Below are 20480 nucleotides of genomic sequence, written 5' to 3' on the forward strand. Positions count from 1 at the left end.
AATTCATATTTCTTGCAACGTTTAAATTTCATAAAAATTGCTCAATAAATAGGAATGTTACTACTGCACATGCGTGAATATGATTTTTATGAGACGTATCTGTGTTAATATTTCGTTGAAATATCTTACCTGGGATGTAGAAACGGGGACCTGTTCGACTTTATTCTTTTGTCCCACACTACGTCTTGAAATACCGGGTGATCAAAAAGTAGTGCGGACAGTTTGAATTTTCCGTAAAACTAAACATGTATAACGTTGGTAACATACCAAAAGTCATTTATGTAAAAGCAGTGGTGGATCAATTTAATCACTAATACATAAATAAACTACCTTCTAAACATGTTTGCCAATTCCTTAAGTAAAAAACATTAAAAACTTAAAGCGTCCAATTTAAACTGTCTGCAGTTCTTTTTGATCACCCGATATATGACACATAAAAACCACGGCCTTCTTCGAGGTCCGAGTGTTAAGATCTCAAACCCTCAGACGGACGAAATTTATGTATAAACTGTATTTTTCATTAAAAATAAAACTTAAAACCCGTACCATATTTTCAAGACAGTTCTTTGATGCGTCCACGATGAGATGTTCCATGCGTTTCCATATACATACATCCATATCCATATCTATTAAGATAGCCGCCGTCATTCGTGTAAAGCTCTAATCTATTGTAACCTAATCGTTGTAGCTGTCACGCGGGGGCATGGGTTCGATTCCAGGCCGATGCTGAAGTATTTATTCTTATATATTACTTTTCCGGACCTTTAACTTACTTATAACCGATCAAGATGAAATTTTTAACAATGGCAGCTTTCAATACAGCCAATTCGGTTGCTTATATATTTTAATCATGTGAAAACCAACGTGCGCGCATGCGCAGAAGTAACTCTCTTATTTGTTGACCGATTTTAGTGAAATGTTAACAGTAGCGCCTCTTAATGGAAAGATTACATTAATCACTTCAACATGCTGCATGCGCACATATGCAAATGTATTTGTGGATTAGATAATTCGCTCAATAAAAAGCGAATCGATGCATGAGAAGTAAATATTATAAAGGGAAGGTACTGGGTCTCAACAAAATTCTTCCGTGAGGAAAAGTTATGTTTTGAAGAAACTCATTTTTACTTAGCGTTTCTACATTTCGCCAGACTAATGCTGATTGTTCAAGTAGGATGCCACACAGGCCAATAGGGCCCGATAATTCTAGTTTTTTTGACACACATATTCTTAGATATAAAAGGAAGCCTTTGAGCAGAAGCGCGCATGCGCAGGTGTGCGGGTGGTATCTGTACTGGCCACACCAATTTTGTTTACTTTCAATAGAACTATTGCCATACGTTATTGATTTACTTGCATGCAAGTTAAAAAAAATGTAAAAGGTTTTGGCCTTAAGACGTGTAAGTTGTAGCTTTAGCGCATTTTCCATAACGTACTTCCCGAGGGGGTGATGTAACGGCCTACGTAACGGATATGTTTGCCTTCATTACAAGAATCTATGTTTAAAATTTCAAAAATATATCTATAAATAAGAAAGTTGATATTGCGCAGACTGCGCATGCACACATTAATCGTCAAGATTTTTCTTGGTTGGGGTTAGATACCGAATGCAAAAAGAACGAACTCAATATCTTGAAAACTGTAGGACTAGTTACGGCTTCGGACGGACCAAAAAAGTGGTCATAATAGCACCTTCCAACTTGAGTTGGAAAATGCGCTAAAAAGGGCTGCTTTAGTAATCACGTGTAAATTGTTTGCGAGATTATTTGTGGGAAGAGTAATGCTAGTAGTTTTTAGTACCTACCTACAGGTACTTCTCTTGAAACCTTAACGGCGATACACTGATTTGACTGTCGGCCATTAGGTTTCTTCGCATTGCGCTGGTTGGCGTTTTGTTCAACAACTTCCTATAACGTTTATTAAAATATGTACGAATAAATAATAGGCACTATATTACATGTAACAGATCAAATAAAATATTGCACATAATTTTCTTTTAGAGGCACAGAATTACGTAATAATCCTTAGAGGCTAATCGCTCTTTGAATGTAGATGTGAATTCGGAACTGAGTCATTACTGGACTTTTCATCTGATCCCTTTACAGTGAAAGTAACGTAGTATCGCTTATTTTGATCTAAACGTTCTGCTGGTAGCGAAATCACTTGCTTGTCGTTTCCGTGGCACAACTCCAACGTTACAGCGTTCTTCGAGGCAATTTTCGGTAAAAAATTTGAAGGTTTACATTCAAACCCGATCTTTGGAATGTTGTGATGGTTCATCCTGGGCACTGAAATTTGTTCCCGTTCTGTTAACGGTACTATCGGCGTGTTAAATACTTACAATAAGCAGCACACGGAACTCCCGTGTAGGCGTGAGTAGCGTGGTCACAACGATGTGTGCTTTGAGTGCAATGCAACGGATTCCGGGGTGTTTCGGGAAGTCCATTCAAATGTTCGCTTCCGTTCTTCTGTATCTTGCGCAACGAGTTGTAGAGGAAATTTTCGAACTGCTTGAACGTGTAGTCCTGAGATAGGTATCGACCGGCACCTACAGTTGCCGCGCAGGACCGATGGTAAGCGTCTATTGCACGTTTCACTAGCACAGCTTCGTTGTGTTGGCCCGAACGTATTTGCAACCGTTTTAGATCTAGCAAATGCTGAAAGATTTTTCTCTCCAAATGATACCTAAAAAGCAACACATAGAAAAGATAGATATGGAATGGACGTCAACCTCCTAATATTGGATTGGATTGTTTGAGTAACGGACGTCATATTGACCCCGCGTTCGGTCATATGCTTCGATTTTGGTAACCTCGTGCTCCTGGGACTGGGCTCAAAACCGGAATCAATCAAATTACTGTCGTAGTCGCTACCCGCACTCTTCGCGTTTCTTCCTTTCGATCGTTTTCTCAGCTTTTTTCGCCTGTTGGCACTACCCATTTCATCACCATCTGATCCGGTTTCTTTGTCGTTGTCACTGTAAGTTGACGCTATCGGTGCGGATATATTCGAAACAGGACGTGTCTCCTTTAACTCCATTCCTTTAGCCGTGTAAATATTTGGAAGTGATGGAACACGAATGTCAATGCCAGTGCGGTCTTGCTTGGAACGCTCTAAGTATCTATCGCTTTTCGACAGAGGAGACTTCAGGTTAGATATCGGAGTGGGAATTTTACTACGACGCAGTCGTTCGTGTTGACTAAATTTTTTAGGTGATCCACTTTCCGACGAGGCCTTCACCTCTGGGACGTGTGCATATTCATCGTCATTTAACACTGTAAAGCTCTTATGCTGTTTTGTATTAATAGTACTAGAGGAACTTTCTTCATCAGATAGTGTATCGGTTGATCTTTCTCTTGGTTTAGAATTGGGGAAACCAACTGGGGTAAGATCATGAGCACCAGTTTGCGTTTCTAGCTCTACCGTATGAGTATCCACATCGCTTTTTTTACCATGTGAATCTTGAGCACCGTTATTCTTTGATTTTATAGTAACGTCAATTTGATTAGCCAAGCTATTGTCCTCCACTTGATTATTTGTTAAGGCACTTTCTTCATTCATACACTCGTCTTTAGCGTTATTGTCAGATAACTGCTGCGAAGGCGAAGCCTCGATTGTCTTCAATACATTGCCGCTATCCGGAGTAGTTGTAGGTTCCTTAGATCCATTTACTTTTGTATCTGCGATACTGATTGCATCGCCACCGTTTATGGCAGTGGGGCTGATATCTTCTTCTGGTTCGTGTTTTATATCTATCCGATCTTGTTTGATCTGAACATCTTTTGGTACGTCGTTTGTTGAGGGCAAATCCACTATCACTTCATGTGCAACATTGCCTTCATCCCCTTTAGTTTCGCCATTTTGAACGTTACTTGGAATAGCCTGCTTCGTATCAAATTGAGGTGTTTTAGGAGGCGAATGCACTGATACTTCAACCACCATTTCTTTATGACCATCGTCGTCTTCTAAACTGGTGTTAGACCTTGCTGATTGGCCATTTGATTGACACGCAAGTGCAGCTTCTGGCGCCATTTCCAAAGGCGCAACGTTATTACATTTTTCCACGTCATCTTCGTGCGTACGCTCATTATGATCTTCTATTACTTGCATTCTTTTTTCTGATATATCACTTTCAGCATCTTTTTTTCCAGTAAATTCTTCTTCTCCTACTTGTTGTTCTACTTCATTCGTATCGATCGATTTTTTATTTTTTCTAAGTCTACCATACTTCGCACTTTTCGGTCGTCTCTCAGAGCTAGAACTATTTCTTTTAGTATAATTTAAATTAATTTTACCTCGTTCGGTGGAAATTTCGTTTGTTCGTTCTATTTTTATGTCCCCCAATTTTTCATTGATATTCACTTCATTGGCATAAATTATAATTTCACTTTGATGCGGATTGTCGTTATCTATAGACGTTGTGGCGTCTTTACGTTCGACAGTGTTGCTCTTCTCGACAGAATGTGCCGAATTTAATTCACACAATTTGGTTGGTTCCAAATCGCTTAAAGATATCGGCTCCTTTTTCTTCTCAAACTTGTAGTCCAACTTCCTTTTGTACATTTTCTTCTTTTTCTTTTGCTTGGTGTCCTCACTTTCACCTTCCGAACTTGTACCTCCCCAAAGCGTCACGTCGTCTCTAATTTGCAAACTGATGGCGCTCGAGATGGCGGGTCCTTGAGAGGGGCCAGTGAGACGGTTCGCTGGAACGCCGCCGTGGAGTTGAAGATACTTCGCCGTTGACCTGAATCCACGCTGGAGCGCGCAATCCATGGGCGTCATTAGTGAATTTTTGGATGTTCGCAAAACTGGGTTGATATTGGCTCCCGCGTCGATTAGAATCTGTAAAATACAAATATTTTGAATGTAAACAAACTTTTAATTAGTAGGTACTTTAATGCAACGTCCCTCGTAAACAGTGCTTTCATTATTGAGGATATGTCTTCCCTGTTTGTGTGATATTTATCTGATAGATAATCTCTTACGTTAATTTTCCATGAAAACTAACAGATAAATTTACCTAAAACAGTAACTTGCACCTATTGTGACTATGTGCCTTAATTTATATAGGTACATTACAAACCATCTTTATATACAATAGTTATTTGTTTCATTATAGTACAAAAAATGTCAGTTTTCGGGACGAGGAAGATAGTTGCTGGACGACGCGTTAGCGGAGTCCAGCAACCTTCCGAGTCCCGAAAACGCATTTTTTGTACGAATAAAACATAAAATTTTTTCTCCAACCCCCTTTACTTTAAATTATATTCGAATTTAGATTCAATTCACAGTTTCTACTAGTTTGAGAACTTCTGCTTTCTTGTCCTCACGTGTCATGCCACTCTAGTTTTTGGTTAACTTATAACCTATTCGTTCTTACTTCTTACTTCTCACCTCTCGCGACTTTGTAGGGAGCAAATCTTGAGGAAATGAATGAAAGTGGAAATGCGCTTTTTGTAAATCGTTTATGATTACTTTTTTAACTTGTTGAACTTGCGGCTTTGGATTCCAAGGACTTAGATACCGCTTCAATTCTTGTGATTTTCTTACAGGTTCTCTTTTTGCTGAGTTTGCTGTTTTACCGTAACCTTTCCTTTCTGTTCTTGGAGTTCAAATTGTTCCTTTTGATTTGATATGGGGGCAGTCGTTTCAATATGCCCGGTGAACAGTAGAGGAGCTTAACGTCAGTGAATGAAGTTAAAAAATCACATGTAACTTATTTTCCAATTTCAAGATTGAAAACACCAGCTCTAGTTGATTCTTTATTATCATGCTCTTCAGCTGGACAACTAATTTTAATTACGTCTGGTGTTTCATTTACAGCCAAAATGGCAAGGGCGTCTTTGACAGAAAAGACTTCCCTTTGATTAATCAAATTTTGGGTTTTTTCTTTGTGCCAAAATGGTCGCTAAAGTAGAGCAAGTTTCATATTTAAATTTTGGCTAATCAAAAATCAAAATGCAACAAACGTATAAAATGTATTAGCACGATAAACGGCAACAATGTAAAATTATGAGAAGCGAAAACAAAATTTTTGCTATAACTGTATCTCTTAAAATAAAGATCTGAAAGTGACACAGCCGTACGGGCGGACGGACAGACGGACGGACCCACGGACGGTCGCGAAGACCTTGGCTATGCCATTGTTTAAATACTTTTAAACAATGGCTATGCCTACGCGCAATCCATGTTCGGACATACTTTTTCAATTTTCTTTTATAAGAATCATCTTCTGTTAAAATGTAAAAATTGGTGCACAAATAAAAAATTTGAATTTGCAATGCATAATCTACTTTTTATATTTTTTTCTGTCCTGTACCTGTACGTACCTACCAAAGGTCTTGTAAATTTAGAAAATCGTAATGTGTACCGAGGAGGAATTTTATTTAGCACTGGTTTCGCATCAGGATCCTTCACCGCCTAACTCAATCTTAGTACTGTACCTCTTGTTAGTTCAGCGACCTCCTAATGTACGAGTGGAACTTGATGAGCTTTTAAGATCCTACCTTCTTCCTCGCTTTACGCAGCAGCATATGGTGAGATACAGCGATTAGCTGTTGGTCTGCTTTCTATGCCACCGCTGCACCTTAGGAATAGTAGAATATGCAATCTTATGTATGTTACGGGAAGGTTGATTTTCCGTAAAGACATTATGTTTAAACTTCTGTAATTTAAAAATATATACCTACGCTAAGTATAAATTCAACATTTACATTTACTTATTTAACAATGGAGAAGACTAAACGGCTTCTTTGTTACTAAAGTACTGTGTAATTTTTTGTTGAACCCATGTCTTTAACCCTCTTTTTCGAGCAGCACGACTCCTTAGTTCATTGACTACACTCATTTCTCTGGCCGTTGTATCTCCCTGACTTTGCAAGTAGATCAGTAGTTTATCAAAAAGCACCGTTGCCTCCATGTGAGTTACAACTTCTGAAATGTTTTCAGAAGTATTCGCTACTAAGGCACTTCCACTGTGACTTTGTTCGTTAATAAACACCTTTTCCACATTCCAGCTATAGGAGTCGACCACGTTTTCCACCGATGTGTCGTCACCATGTGAATCTGTCACGAATGTTTCACTCTCCTCGCTAAAATATACATCTTCCAATTTAAAATTTTTGCACACCCCCATTTCCTGCTTCACACTCGCTTCGCCTTGAACTTTTCTTTCGCACGCAAACGAATGTCCAATTCCGTGCCGAGTTTTCCACTTTTCCAGCCAACCGTGGCTGGCCGTAAAGCCGGGATCGTTCATCGGTAACTCCTGATTTAGACTTAACGCTTTTTTCTGTAAAATCGGTCCTGTAATGACCGTACCGCGTGCGTTTTCCTCGGCGAACCATGCGAACAATGCGTCGTCCAGTTGTTTATTTTTTGCCGATTTCATAGTGCCTCTACCTTGCAAGCCGACAGCGGTCACCATTTTCTTACAAAACTCTTCGATCTCCTTACGGTTTCGCTTCCAATCGGACACGGTTGAACTACCAACACCCATTTCTTGTGCGATGCTTCTCATTGACTCGCCTTTATCTATTCTATTAATAGCGTCCAACTTTTTGTCTAATGAGACAATCACTTTCTTTCGTTTCGTCGTCATTTTTTAAGTATTACGCAACACTGATAACGCGTAACGAATGAGTCACTAGCCAAATAGAAGTGCGCGCGGTACGCGAACCTCGTTTATCCAAATGTCAATGAACGACTAATCCGAATACGGAAGTGAAAAGCACGCGCGACGGTTGTCCTTGTATCAAACCGGAATAATGTGTCGCTATTGATTATGTAAACCACGATATGTTCATAACGTGGAAGAACTATTTTTACTAACAATGTTGCAGATTATAATTTGTTTACATTTTACAGCAAATAATCGCTTGCGTGCATAGCCGGAGCATGCGCAACGCAGAATTCTCAAAGCCATCCTTGAATCCGGATTAACGAACGCTCCTGTGGTTATTTATAGCCGCATTCTCAACGAATAAGGAACGCGCAATGAGAAAGTGTAACCAAATGCAAAATGTTCTAATCAAGACGAAATTTCCCATTTCGCATAATTATTGGCCCGTGACAAAGCAATATTTCACTATATTCGGAGCACATCTTTTTATTAAAAAAATTGCTCTACTGTTAGGTATTCAATGAACTTTTTCTACTGATTAAATGTTGTAAAATTCTGACGATTTTTTGTTGTCCGACGAGCATATTTCAGTTAATTTTTTTATGAATTTTCATGGACTAATTTTAATTGAGACCAAACCTGTTGTAACGGAAGAAACCGTTAGGAACCATTTTGCAATGCCGCACGAGCTCTTTCTTTGTGCGTTTCGTGCAAGGGAATTATCTGCGCCCCTAAGTTCCTTATCCAAAGTAGGTATAAGAGTGCATTTTTATAACTTAACGGTGTAAACCGTGTAAATAATATTTGGGATGTATAAACTTAGGAAAAAAAGAATTCGGTAAAAGTTAAAATACAGGGTGGGCCATTAGTGCGTAGATGGAAGATTGTGGGTTACTAACGCACATATTTAAAATTCATTGTCGAAGCATGTTGAAGGACTCGAAAAATATTTTTAATGAAATTGCAATTGTTATAAAGGATGTTTTGTATCAATGTTGCATTTTTAGTGCACTTTCACTTAAAAAAATAAAACGTGCACTTTTTCGCTCTTGATGTCTGTCTGTCTGTCTGAGTCACAGCGACGGCACCAGGGGGGGGGGCCTGGGGGGCACGTGCCCAGTCTGTTAAGCAAAGTGCCCACCCAAGTGCCCAACTGCCTCTGCCTCAAATTTTGACTGTAAAAATTTGTTTTATAGAGAATAATCGAATAAGTAAATGTTTAGTTACGCCTTACGGTATGCAAATTTTTTTTATTTGCTGAAGAATCTACAATGTTGGTGCCCACCTTAAGAAGATTGGGACCAATTCGTGCCCACCTATTTCAGAAACACTGACGCCGTCGCTGCTGAGTCACAAAGGCTCCGGAACTACACCACTTACAGGGTTGGGTTAATGTCATTCGATCAGAAATTAAAAATTATTTATTGTTTGTGTTCTTGTTAAGGTATGAAATGTCCATAAGGGCTATTAAAATCGAAAAAACAAATTTGAAAGTGCACTCTTCGCCCCTTGCTCACAAGCGGCTTAACGAATTTTGTTAAATAACACCTGTGAATCATACCAGTAAATGCACGTGGAATACGGCGATACTGTGTAATTTTCCGCGTCTCCACCGAATCGCATGAAAATTTGGATTTAGGTTCTACTTACCCTTCACTTCAAAGTTGAACTTGAACCCAGGGTTGCTTTTTATTTTTTAGGGAAAAAAAACTACCCCTATTAGAAAAAAATCGTATAATTGTAAATTAATTGATTCAAATCATTTTTTAAAGGAGTGAATAAATATCAATTAACATTAAACAACATAACTTAAGATTTTATCACAGTTTAACCCCTAAATCTTACCTCTAAAATAGATATAATTAAAACAATGTCATACTTTGACTCCACTGATTTGCATGGAAATTTGGATTTAGGTTATTCTTACCCTCCACTTCAAAATTGGACTTGTGCCGTTGGTTGCTGTTTATTTTTTAGGGGTTTTTAAACCTTTATTTTTTATTTATAGTTGAAAGGGCTAATGACGAGTGTATGCAAACTTTGAACAGCCATATCTGAACCAATTTTTGTTTTACAAAAAAAAACAAAGAAAAAGCAAAATGTTCAGAAAAGCAAAAGCTACATTTTTATTCTTGTAAATTTTTCGTATCACTAATACTTTTGAAGTTATTTTGAAAAAAAGGCAATTTTTCAAAATTTCAAATTTTTTTTACTTCAAAACTACATTTTTTCAAAAATAAGCACTTTGCACCGGTCAAACTTACAGATCATATAAACAATAGATAAATAAAGTAAACTGTAAAGCGGTAACGCTTAATTACAATTAAGGTGTGAATTAGGGGGTGATTTCCTCGATTTTTTTACCGACAAAAAGGACCAACCTCATTTTGTGCGTAACTCACTTAGTTTTGATGCTAGGAACTTTCTTAAAAACAAAAAGAAAGGTTTTTTCAAACACTTTAAAAAAGCATTCATAAGTTTTTCCCGAAAAGTGCTTCATTTTATGGTTATTTCACGTTGAAGTACTCGATTTTGAATTTGACGAATGAGAACTTACTTTTCATGAGCTACAACCTTGCTTCTATTGGGTCTACAGACTTCATATAGATCATTTTGTTGTTTTTTTATAAGCTATACGGCTATAACGGTCAAAATTAACCTTTTTTGTGTTAAAAGAAGTCACTCCGTCAATTTTCAAAATTTCAGGTAACTTGATATTTTTTTAATGGAACTACCAAGTCAAAGCCTATAAAAAGCATCTTTATTACTGAGCTAGCCGTCGGTTAAATAAAAATGAATTGTCTTATTTTTAGCCAGTGTCGTAGAGGTTCAATTTTATTTTATGAAAGTGGAGTTTCAACCCTTGAAAATGTAATTAAGCCCGTTACAAATGGCGCCCAACGCTGGGCTCGAATGAACACCCTGTAACGGCCTCGGTCACAAAATAAAAGTAAAAAAATCGGCTTGCGTGCACGAGTTGAACTTTAAACCACAAATCTTATAGTTGCGCGCATACCATAGGTTGATTGACCGTTACACATTTACTGAAATAAATAGGTGCTACGCGAAACAAGGATCGCAGAAGTGTTAAGATTGACCAAAAGAAAATTAATTCCAGAAAAGTATATCCGAAATTCCAGAAGTTTATAATTTTCAAGAAAGTTAAGAGATCTTTGTAAGCTGGGAAATTGAAGAAGAAAATTGGGGAAGGGGTGAAGAAGCGCAACATGAGCAATTCCCAACAAGTGAGAGCAAAAAGAAGACAACATTCAGAAACAGCAGTATAATATATTCAAGGACAGATGCAGCAATTAACCAACATGATCGCAGTGCTTATCAAAGAAGGCCAAGATAAAATAGAGAAGAAAATAGGATGAAACAAGAAAATGAAAAGGATGCCTGAAGAAGTTCGTCAAGAATTCAAAGAGAAACAGATTCCATTAGAAAAGAAGATTAAAGTTGACCAAGATAAGTTAAGAGAAGAAACGGGTGTTAGCTATTTTCCTCAGTTCATTTTATACTTTATTAAGAAAAATAAAACTCACCACCTCTCTCTCACCAAGGCCATTTTCCATTCTCTTCCCCCACTCATACTCCATTACAAATGGCCTAAGTCCATAGAATAGTTAAAGGCGCGAACGCCATTTCAATTTGAGTTTTGAACATTCTAACACGAGGGAAAAAATTAAGGAAAATCGATTAGAACTCCAAGCCGTTCATGCAGAAATCATCCAAAAACAAAGAGAAGTCTGCGCGCAGTGGAACGAAAAAGTAGAAACCCTTACCACGAGAATTACCAATAGCAATAGCAAGACTGTATCATATTCGAAATGCAAGAAAGGCATGAAACGACCTTTGGAGAAAGAAATTCATCGTCCATTATTTATCAGAGAAAGAAGATACGAGTCCAATAGGAGGAGCATTGGAGGGGCTCGAATTTAATAAATGACGAACATTCGGAAAACTATAATACGAAGGAGGGGACCAGGTTTGAAGAAACTTTACAAAACATTACTTTCAACAAGACAAGGAACGAAAACAGTTGAAGAAGATGAGCGAGTTGTAATACAACAAATGAACATTGGAGAAACCAAAAACATTTATAACAGAGAAGAAGAAAACTTAAGTAAATTCTTTCAGCAGCTAGAATAAGTGCTAGAAGAAATTGAATCAGATGAAAGAAAAGAAGCAATAGAAAGTAACTTTTTGGAGAGATTGCAGGGGTTAGGAGAGCAAGCCAAAGAAGGTAGGATTTGAAAAAAAGAGAGCGGAAGCATTCAACGAAAAGATAATCAAAACTCGAGAAGCTATCCTTAGAACACAAGGGTTAACTTTGAAACTAAAGAAGAAGAAGAGAGAATGGCTAGTTCAGAGCGAGAACATTTGAATCATGCAAAATCACTTTCATTGTCAGATATGAACAATATAGCCGGCCCGTGTAGCGCAGTTCAGTGGATGCTCGACTGCGGTACAGGGTCCCTGGTTCGAATCCGGGTTCGGGCATGGATATTTGTAAATGTATAGTGGGTTGGGTTGGTAGAGCAGCCTCGGCTGAAACCCCGCCCACTTAAAAATAAAGGCAAAAAAAAAAAAAAAAAACAAGAAGTTACAACAAGAACTAAAATTACAAGAAGAAGAGAAGACGAACGGTCAAGAAAAAGCAAAATTGTAGAATACTCGAAGTTATTGGAAATGGAAAGAATTGCCAAATCGACAAGGAATTAATAAAAACAATGGAGGTAACCAAAGAGAGAAGAATAATCAAATAGGTAATCAAATAATAATTATACGAAAAGTTGGAATTATTAATGAAGACAAAGGATTGAAGAAGAATTGGAAATGGAGAAAATCAATCTAAGAAGAAAGAAATGTTGTACTCATTTGCTTTAAATTTTTTGCGCGACATCTACTACATAAGCCCATAAGCGTAATTTTAAGGTTATCAATCTGTTCTTTGTGTACCTATATCTGTGGTAGAAGTGAAGTGCAGTTGAGTTGTAATAAGGAGGTTATGTTTAGAACAGAAGTGAAGTGAAAGGATTAGTGTAGAAGTTTAGTAAAGTGTATGTAGTGTTATAAAATGAAGACAAGTTTATGAAGCTGTCAAGAGAAGCTAACTGAATTAATGGAAGTAGATACTTTATTGATTATTCTTTTTGAGTTGGTGTAGGGTTTTTTAGGTTAGGTCGAAGAGCAACTAATAATGTATTTTTTTCACTACTAGCGTCTGATGACATGATTATTAACCTTTTTTCCACTTGTAAAGTAGGCTTTCTCGGCATTTGTTCAAAGTGGTTAATAATTGGACATTATTAACTAGTAGTCAATAATGAGAACTGTCACGCTGTCCACTTTTAGAAAACACAACCCGAAATTTCGCTCAATAAACGTTTAGACAAGTTCTCTAAAACGAATAATTGCCACCATTCGCAATTTCCAGAGAAATTACATACCTAAAATTATCACATTTTGAAAAAATTCGAACGAAATTACTCTTTGAAAAATCTCAATGAACAAAATACGGCCTATTTGACTTGTACTTCCACGTACTTGATTGACATGTTAAATTAATAAACAAAAATTCTGTCCAACCGTTAACTCTCTTATCAATATAATATGTTAATTTAGAGGATTTCAAGTGCTAGTAGTGAAAAAAATAGTATATATACCACGGTAGAGAAGTCTCTTATTGCCTTCGCCCCCTACACCCCTCGGCGCAAGCGCCTCGAGATGTAATCTTGGTGCTCAGGCAATAATAGTGGACTTCTCTACCTTGATATATAATGTACTATTTTTCACTACTAGCGTCTGATGACATGATTATTAACCTTTTTTCCACTTGTAAAGTAGGCTTTCTCGGCATTTGTTCAAAGTGGTTAATAATTTTTTATTATTAACTAGTAGTCAATAATGAGAACTGTCACGCTGTCACTTTTAGAAAACACAACCCGAAATTTCGCTCAATGAACGTTTAGACAAGTTCTCTAAAACGAATAATTGCCACCATTCGCAATTTCCAGAGAAATTACATACCTAAAATTATCACATTTTGAAAAAATTCGAACGAAATTACTCTTTGAAAAATCTCAATGACAGAACAAAATACGGCCTGTTTGACTTGTACTTCCACGTACTTGATTGACATGTTAAATTAAGAAACAAACAATTCTGTCCAACCGTTAACTCTCTTATCAATATAATATGTTAATTTAGAGGATTTCAAGTGCTAGTAGTGAAAAAAATAGTATATATACCACGGTAGAGAAGTCTATTATTGCCTTCGCACCTTACACCCCTCGGCGCAAGCGCCTCGAGATGTAATCTTGGTGCTCAGGCAATAATACTGGACTTCTCTACCTTGATATATAATGTACTATTATTTTTGTTAGGCCAGTCAACTTAGGAATGAAGCTCCAGTGGTGTTTGTTTTTTCAAATCGCATCAGGTTTTCTTTGTGACTAATTCGTTAAAAGTTGTTCAAATTGAAATCGGTTTGTGATTCGGTTGCGAAACCTTGGACTCGCCTTATAGAGCTTCCAATGTTTCTCAGCCTCCATGGCTATTTGATTATGGGTCTGCGCATGAGCATGCATGCCTAATAATGATTTTTGGATGGACGGGGACATAAAAAATTGATTGCAGGTTTTGACGTTATTGGTATGGGGGGAGTTTCGATAACATTGCCAACGTCATACAGTGTGTCCAAAAGTTTTGATACAAATAGAGAGACAAAAAAGTATTCTTGATAAAAAGCCCTCTATGACTTGTAGAATCCAATTTTAAATCAGTTACGATTGGCCCATGCACCGCACGGACACGAGGTCGGCATCTGTTCCTAGTCACGATTGACAGTGATGCACAACACGTTGGAGATTTCGAAAATCACTACATAAATAAATTATTTAAATAAATAAATAAATAAATAATAAATAAATAAATAAATAAATAAATTAAATAAATAAATAAATAAATAAAAATAAATAAATAAATAAATAAATAAATAAATAAATTAATAAATAAATAAATAAATAAATAAATAAATAATAAATAAATAAATAATAAATAAATAAATAATAAATAAATAAATAAATAAATAAATAAATAATAAATAAATAAATAAATAAATAAATAAATAAATAAATAAATTAAATAAATAAATAAATTAAATAATTAAATAAATAAATAAATAAAATGTGCCTTATTACGATGTTTTGTATTGACGCATTAAAATAATACAAATTACTGCGTGTTTATTGAAATATTGGAATGCTAATTTGATTTTTTCCGGAAAATCGATGTGCGAAATATCTTTAAACTTTCCAGATATCGGAGACACAACCTGTAGTATTCCCTTTACTTTTTGGTCAACGAAAATTTGGCTACTTTGTGATAAACCAATAAATGCAAGTCTATGTGGATGGCTGTACATCAAAACGTATATTGTCTTGGCCACTTATTCCAAACGCAAAATTTTTGTTGTTTGTAACTGAAATACTACCCTGCCCTTTTTATCAACTCGCTATTAAATAGAACACGTAAATTTCTGAGAAATGATGAATAAACTTTTCTCATTTACGCCAAGCCTGGGAAATTTATTAACTGATCGTTTATAAACGTGTGGCATGTCTCCAACTAAAATAACGTTTTGTCGGAAAATATTAAACAATGATATGGCAAAAAAAAGAAATTGATTAGGTCGTTCTTGACATTCCAATAAACTGCCCGCAAAGAAAAATTAAATTTTGCGGAAACAAATTACAGAAAAATTGCAATTACGGTTAAAGTTTATGTTTGATTTTATCGTTTTTTGTAGTGTCAAGAGTAATCCAGAACTATATTATTGGATAACTCACCGAATAGAGTTATGAACTGAAAATATAGTCGTGACAAATAACTTTTCGCTTTTTTTAATGGGATCTATTGGGAGCATCTCATTGATGAACTCGAAGGCGATACGAAGCTGTTCAAGTAGATGGACATAACCTTAAACGTGTTGAATTAATTAACGGAGTAAGTAATTTTACAAACATTTCTTGTTTTCTTACCTTACACATGTCTGCATTATCGTTCAATGCGGCTAAATGTAGGTGGGCACCTTCCGTCGTTATTTCTCGCGCTCACTTGGCTTGGTCTCGACTTCAGAAGCACAGCGTACTAGTTCTCTCCGACCCGACGCTGCCGCCTCGTGAAGAGGTAAGTCCTCTGGGGCATGCGCAACAAAGGTTTAAGCTCCATGATTATCAGCATCTTCACAGTCTCAAAATTGTCTTGGCGCATCCACAGTGCCGGATTGGGCCTTTCTTCATTTTTCTATCCTGCCATTGGAGGGCGCTATGAGATAAGAGCAACGCTGTAGCATCAGCGTGTCCAAGTGTGACGCATAATGCCAGCGCGCTGCATCCATTACTTGTCCAATTACGTCTGGAGAAGCTCCAGAGAGAGTTAACAGTGCATCTTATACAGTCAGTGTTGCCACGCGAGCCAGCGCAATGCAACGCAGTTAGACCATCCTTATCGTGACTTTCAACGAAGACCCCGCTCGTATTTAGGCGCCAAAAACTGCTTTGGCAGAACCCGCCACTCCGCCAAAGGAGGGGCGGGCGACCGTCACATCTTCAACTGATACATCGATATCTTCGCTTGAGAGCAATGCTGAACAACACTTGTAATCCCAAACGATGTATCTTTCTCCTAAAGCAGTCGGAATCATTTTAAGCAACCGGTAATCTTAAGACTTTACTCCGCCACACATCTGAGCAGCCCGTAGTGTAGGGGATAACCGCCGATTGAACGTCGGGGGTTGATACCGCGAGCTCCCGCCGCCAAAGCGGCACGTAAGGGCCACGTCTCTCCACACACTAAAAATTCGCATAATGAGTACCTCAGAACTTATTTTATATAATATTCAAAGTTTATTGTGGGATTAAACACTCACTTATCATTAGTTCAGCTATCATTAGATCATAACCAATAGAAACAAAAAATATGGTTTCATTGGTTATCGACGGACAATAAGCCTATATAGGATTCTATTGGCTATCCTCAATGTAATGTCAGTGAACTAATGACTTTTTTATTGGCCCGTCAAAAAAGTTACTACGCGTGTTGAGTAGCATTTTTATTGCGGATACAACGATATACAGCACACAAAAAAGTTTGGAAACTGTTGCGTTTCAACAGGATTGGTGCGATGGTGCACTCTGCACAACGCCTTAATCGTGCGAGAATACCTATGGGACATTATTTTCCATTTTCCAGGAATTTTAGCGATACTATTCTCGCACATAAAGTAGGGCATAAAAATTGAAGGTTTCATGGCGATTCTGGAGAAAATAAGTACGATGTTGTTAAAGAAAAAAACCATGGATTTTCATATCATAAACTAGTCATCTGATTTGAAGCCTTTAATAGTTATTTACATATGAGTATTGGTTAATCAAGGTTTACGTTAACGAGTGAGATGTTTACTGCCGAAAGCGTTAGCTGAGGCAGGAATTTCGAAACGAGTAACGTTAACTGTTTTTAACATACAATAATGTAAAAACATTTTATTCATTACTGCTCTATTTCTATTTTAAAAAACCATTTTGATTAGGAATGTGTTAGGTACACATTAAAATTAAAGCAAAAGTCGATCACTTGATTTGTTTGGATCTGACAGTAGTTTGACAAGATATCATATCAATCAATCAATTCAAATATCACGTTTAGGAAGGATGTCAGTATGCGGTTGGCTAGGAAAATTTCCAGTCTTGGTAAAAAATTTTCAGTCAGGTAATATTACTATTATTTCATACTGTCGGTAGATGGTTCGATTACACTATCATTTGAGTCCGGTAGGTGAGTTATTACAGCATTCAGAAGCCGGTAAGTGTCTCTAAGCAAACACTTACCGGACTGTTATTTGTATACATCAAATTTGACATCTTCACACAATTAATTAAAAAACCCCAACATAAATTTGGCTGTATTCTTTGATTTCAAAACCATTCAACATTGATTGTAATGAAAACATTTGTATTGCCCTCAAACACTACGGCCTGGGTTATTACTGTATGGTCGAGTTAGTAATGTTCGATCCTTCTGCTGTAGAAACTTCATGAAATTCTCGCCGCCTTGTATCAATTGATTCATACGGGCAATCTTAAACTTTTCCCTTCTACGAGCCTTCGATGTATTTTTCTGCGTCGATTGAGCTTTCCATGCTCCATGACGCTTTTAACACCGAAACCCAGGCAAAAAAATCTTCAATTCAAAAACTTTACTGCGTCCAAAAGTTATGCCAAACATGACTTTTTTCCTCTACTTTGTTCGCCCATGTTCGTTCCTCCAATTGGCAAAAAACACTTGTTACTCTTCATCCCATTGCGGCCGACTTCTTAGGAACCAACTTTTCGTTTGCTTCATGAGATTTCGACAGGGATTGTATCGGGGAACAGTGGAACATCCCACAACGTTTATAACGTCAATTGAACAGTCAGTGAAAAAAATTCAATGTTCAACAAACTTACAAACTATAACAACGGCGCGTTGCACAGAAAACAAGGTAATGCGATTTTTACAATAATGATTGAAATTTTGTTAATCTTGATATTTGAAATAGATACAAAACAGACTTACAGTATGAAATAAAATACGTAACGATATACGTCCGGTAGTACTTGCTAACAGTACTCGTTAAGACATTTCCTTGACCGGCTCCTGACGTCGCCTCGTCCATAATGTCTAACTCGTACTGTTACAGTACCTACCGGACTTTATAACGTCAATAACTATAAACATATTTATCCAAAATCGTCCTGAAACTTTCATGCCTACTTCCTGTCAGGAAATTACAGTTTCCATGAGACAGGTTAGAGAGGACTACGTTTTCCTGCGCTTGTCACTTTTACTGGCCGCACGCGTCACTTTACCGGGCGCATATTTTGACATTTCCCAAATGTCTTTACAATTACTCCTGTCATCAACTTGACAGATTGACATGATCAAAAGTTATATATAAAATTGAAAGTATTAAAATGACGATTTCGGGTAAAATTGAATACAAAAACTCGTCAGTTAAAAGTCATTTACCTGGACTCGGAAATTAAGTACTCGCCACTTCAATATTTCCTCGCCAGTAATGTTATCATTTTCCTGACTCCTGTTAAAACTATTTTTGAAGATTGCGTGCATTATACGCTTTAATAGCAGTTGAACACATTCTGGAGATTAAGAAAAAAATGTGTTTAATTCATAAGTCATAACCGTAGCTGTTTCGGATAGAAAGTTCTTTTTATTGGTACTAAGTTAGCCTCAGGGTGTTTAAATCCTTCTCAGAGAAACACAAAAAAGCTACGTTTCCCGGACGAAGAAACTTTTTGGCAGCCTGATTCGTAGCAAGGCCTTTCATTTTTCGAAGGGTAAAATTTATGCGCGAACGGAACATCTTTCGAGTCGGAGAACCGCTTTCAAATTCAAAACAGGACTAAATTAAACTGACATTGTAACTTATTGTGATAAAACAAAGAAAGTTCTTCTAACAGTAACGGCTGGTTAAAAGTAAAATTCTAAAGTTGGAGGGACGTTATTGGATAACGCCATTTATGTGATAAATAAAATTTTGTATACAATGGCATACGGCTTGGGAATTTAAAGACAATTAATCCAGTCCATTTATTCTGCAACAAGACCTTGTTAATTAAATTGGAAAATTAATATCATTTTTTATTCCGTAGCATATCACGATCTTCGAGTATTAATTTTTAGCGAAATTCGGTTTGCTTTGGATCCGCGGATTCATAACGAACTTCCTATTTCATCACTATCGAAGCGATCTGTTTTTCCATATTTTGGCAGCGGCATTTTTCCAACGAGAAATAAGAAATTTCTGTATTATTTGGTTTTAGCTTTGCGGCCTTCCCTTGTTCTGAATCATTTCTCAGTACAAAGTCTTGATTTTGAATTTCTCAGCTTCCATCTTCCATTTATTCTTCCCGTACAAACTTGTCGCAACGGGGGGGGGGGGGACCCCCTTGGATCGATTACTACATTTGGGGAACTCATTACCGATTCTCTACGACGCGACGGATCGTAAGTCGAAGAAAAAAATTTGGAATAAATTTGGTTCAGTTGAAGTTGGATGAGTACTAAGGGGTCCCTGGTGCTTCGAATTCGGTTTGGACATGGATATTTTGCAAAAGTTATAGTGAGTTGGTGGTTGGTAGTGCAGCCTGGTTGACTCTGTCCACTCAAAAATAAGACCAAAAATAAATTAAATAAAAAATAAAAATAAACCTACATATCCCGGTGAATGTAAGCGCAGTCAACGTGTTTTTGATGAGAATTTTAAAAAGTTACAAGACACCTATTAATAATTGCCCACTGAACTTTGATTTTATAACTTTCAAACATTTGTCGTTTTCGACTTATCGTTTTACCATTTGTGGGAATTACGTCATACGACAGCTTAACGAGGCTTTGAAATGATTGTCGTACTACAAGATTGAACGACAAATCGTTATCGTCTTAGGGCGTTTTTTAAATTTCATCGCTCATGCCTTTGCAACCAAAACTTGATTAAATTTTTCGCTTCTAACTTTAATCTCTTATAGGATTTTTAAAGTCAATTGCAGATGAGGGAGCACAGTTTCTGATAAAAACGATGTCTTAATAAAATGGCTTCAGCCCCAAAAATTCATGGGTACAACGGATTATAATATCATGCATCTTGCCATTTCTATCTAACACGGTTTAGTCGGTCTGCCAGACCATTTTGCTTGTGGACAACCTGGCGCACTTCCATGTTCATGCAAGTACTTCACTGTGGTAAGAGTCTCGCTTCCTTATGAATCTAATAAACCAAGGAACGCCTATTCTT

General features: G+C 37.0%; 2 protein-coding genes across 2 annotated transcripts; both read right to left on the reverse strand.

The window, feature by feature from the left end:
- Positions 1 to 1900: 1900 nt before the first annotated feature.
- On the reverse strand, positions 1901 to 15757 carry LOC116181499. Its single transcript, XM_031501879.1, has 4 exons — positions 15667 to 15757; positions 2732 to 4842; positions 2342 to 2685; positions 1901 to 2288 (listed from the first exon to the last, which is right to left on the reverse strand). The coding sequence occupies exons 1-4, from the start codon at positions 15673 to 15675 to the stop codon at positions 2032 to 2034; spliced, it is 2721 nt and encodes a 906-aa protein (XP_031357739.1). The 5' UTR covers positions 15676 to 15757; the 3' UTR covers positions 1901 to 2031.
- LOC116181500 (tigger transposable element-derived protein 2-like) lies at positions 6669 to 7796 on the reverse strand. The gene has a single exon (XM_031501880.1). The coding sequence runs from the start codon at positions 7598 to 7600 to the stop codon at positions 6740 to 6742; it is 861 nt and encodes a 286-aa protein (XP_031357740.1). The 5' UTR covers positions 7601 to 7796; the 3' UTR covers positions 6669 to 6739.
- Positions 15758 to 20480: the final 4723 nt, after the last annotated feature.

Source organism: Photinus pyralis, unplaced genomic scaffold (genome assembly GCF_008802855.1).
Source record: "Photinus pyralis isolate 1611_PpyrPB1 unplaced genomic scaffold, Ppyr1.3 Ppyr1.4_LG9, whole genome shotgun sequence".
Taxonomy (NCBI): Eukaryota; Metazoa; Arthropoda; class Insecta; order Coleoptera; family Lampyridae; genus Photinus; species Photinus pyralis.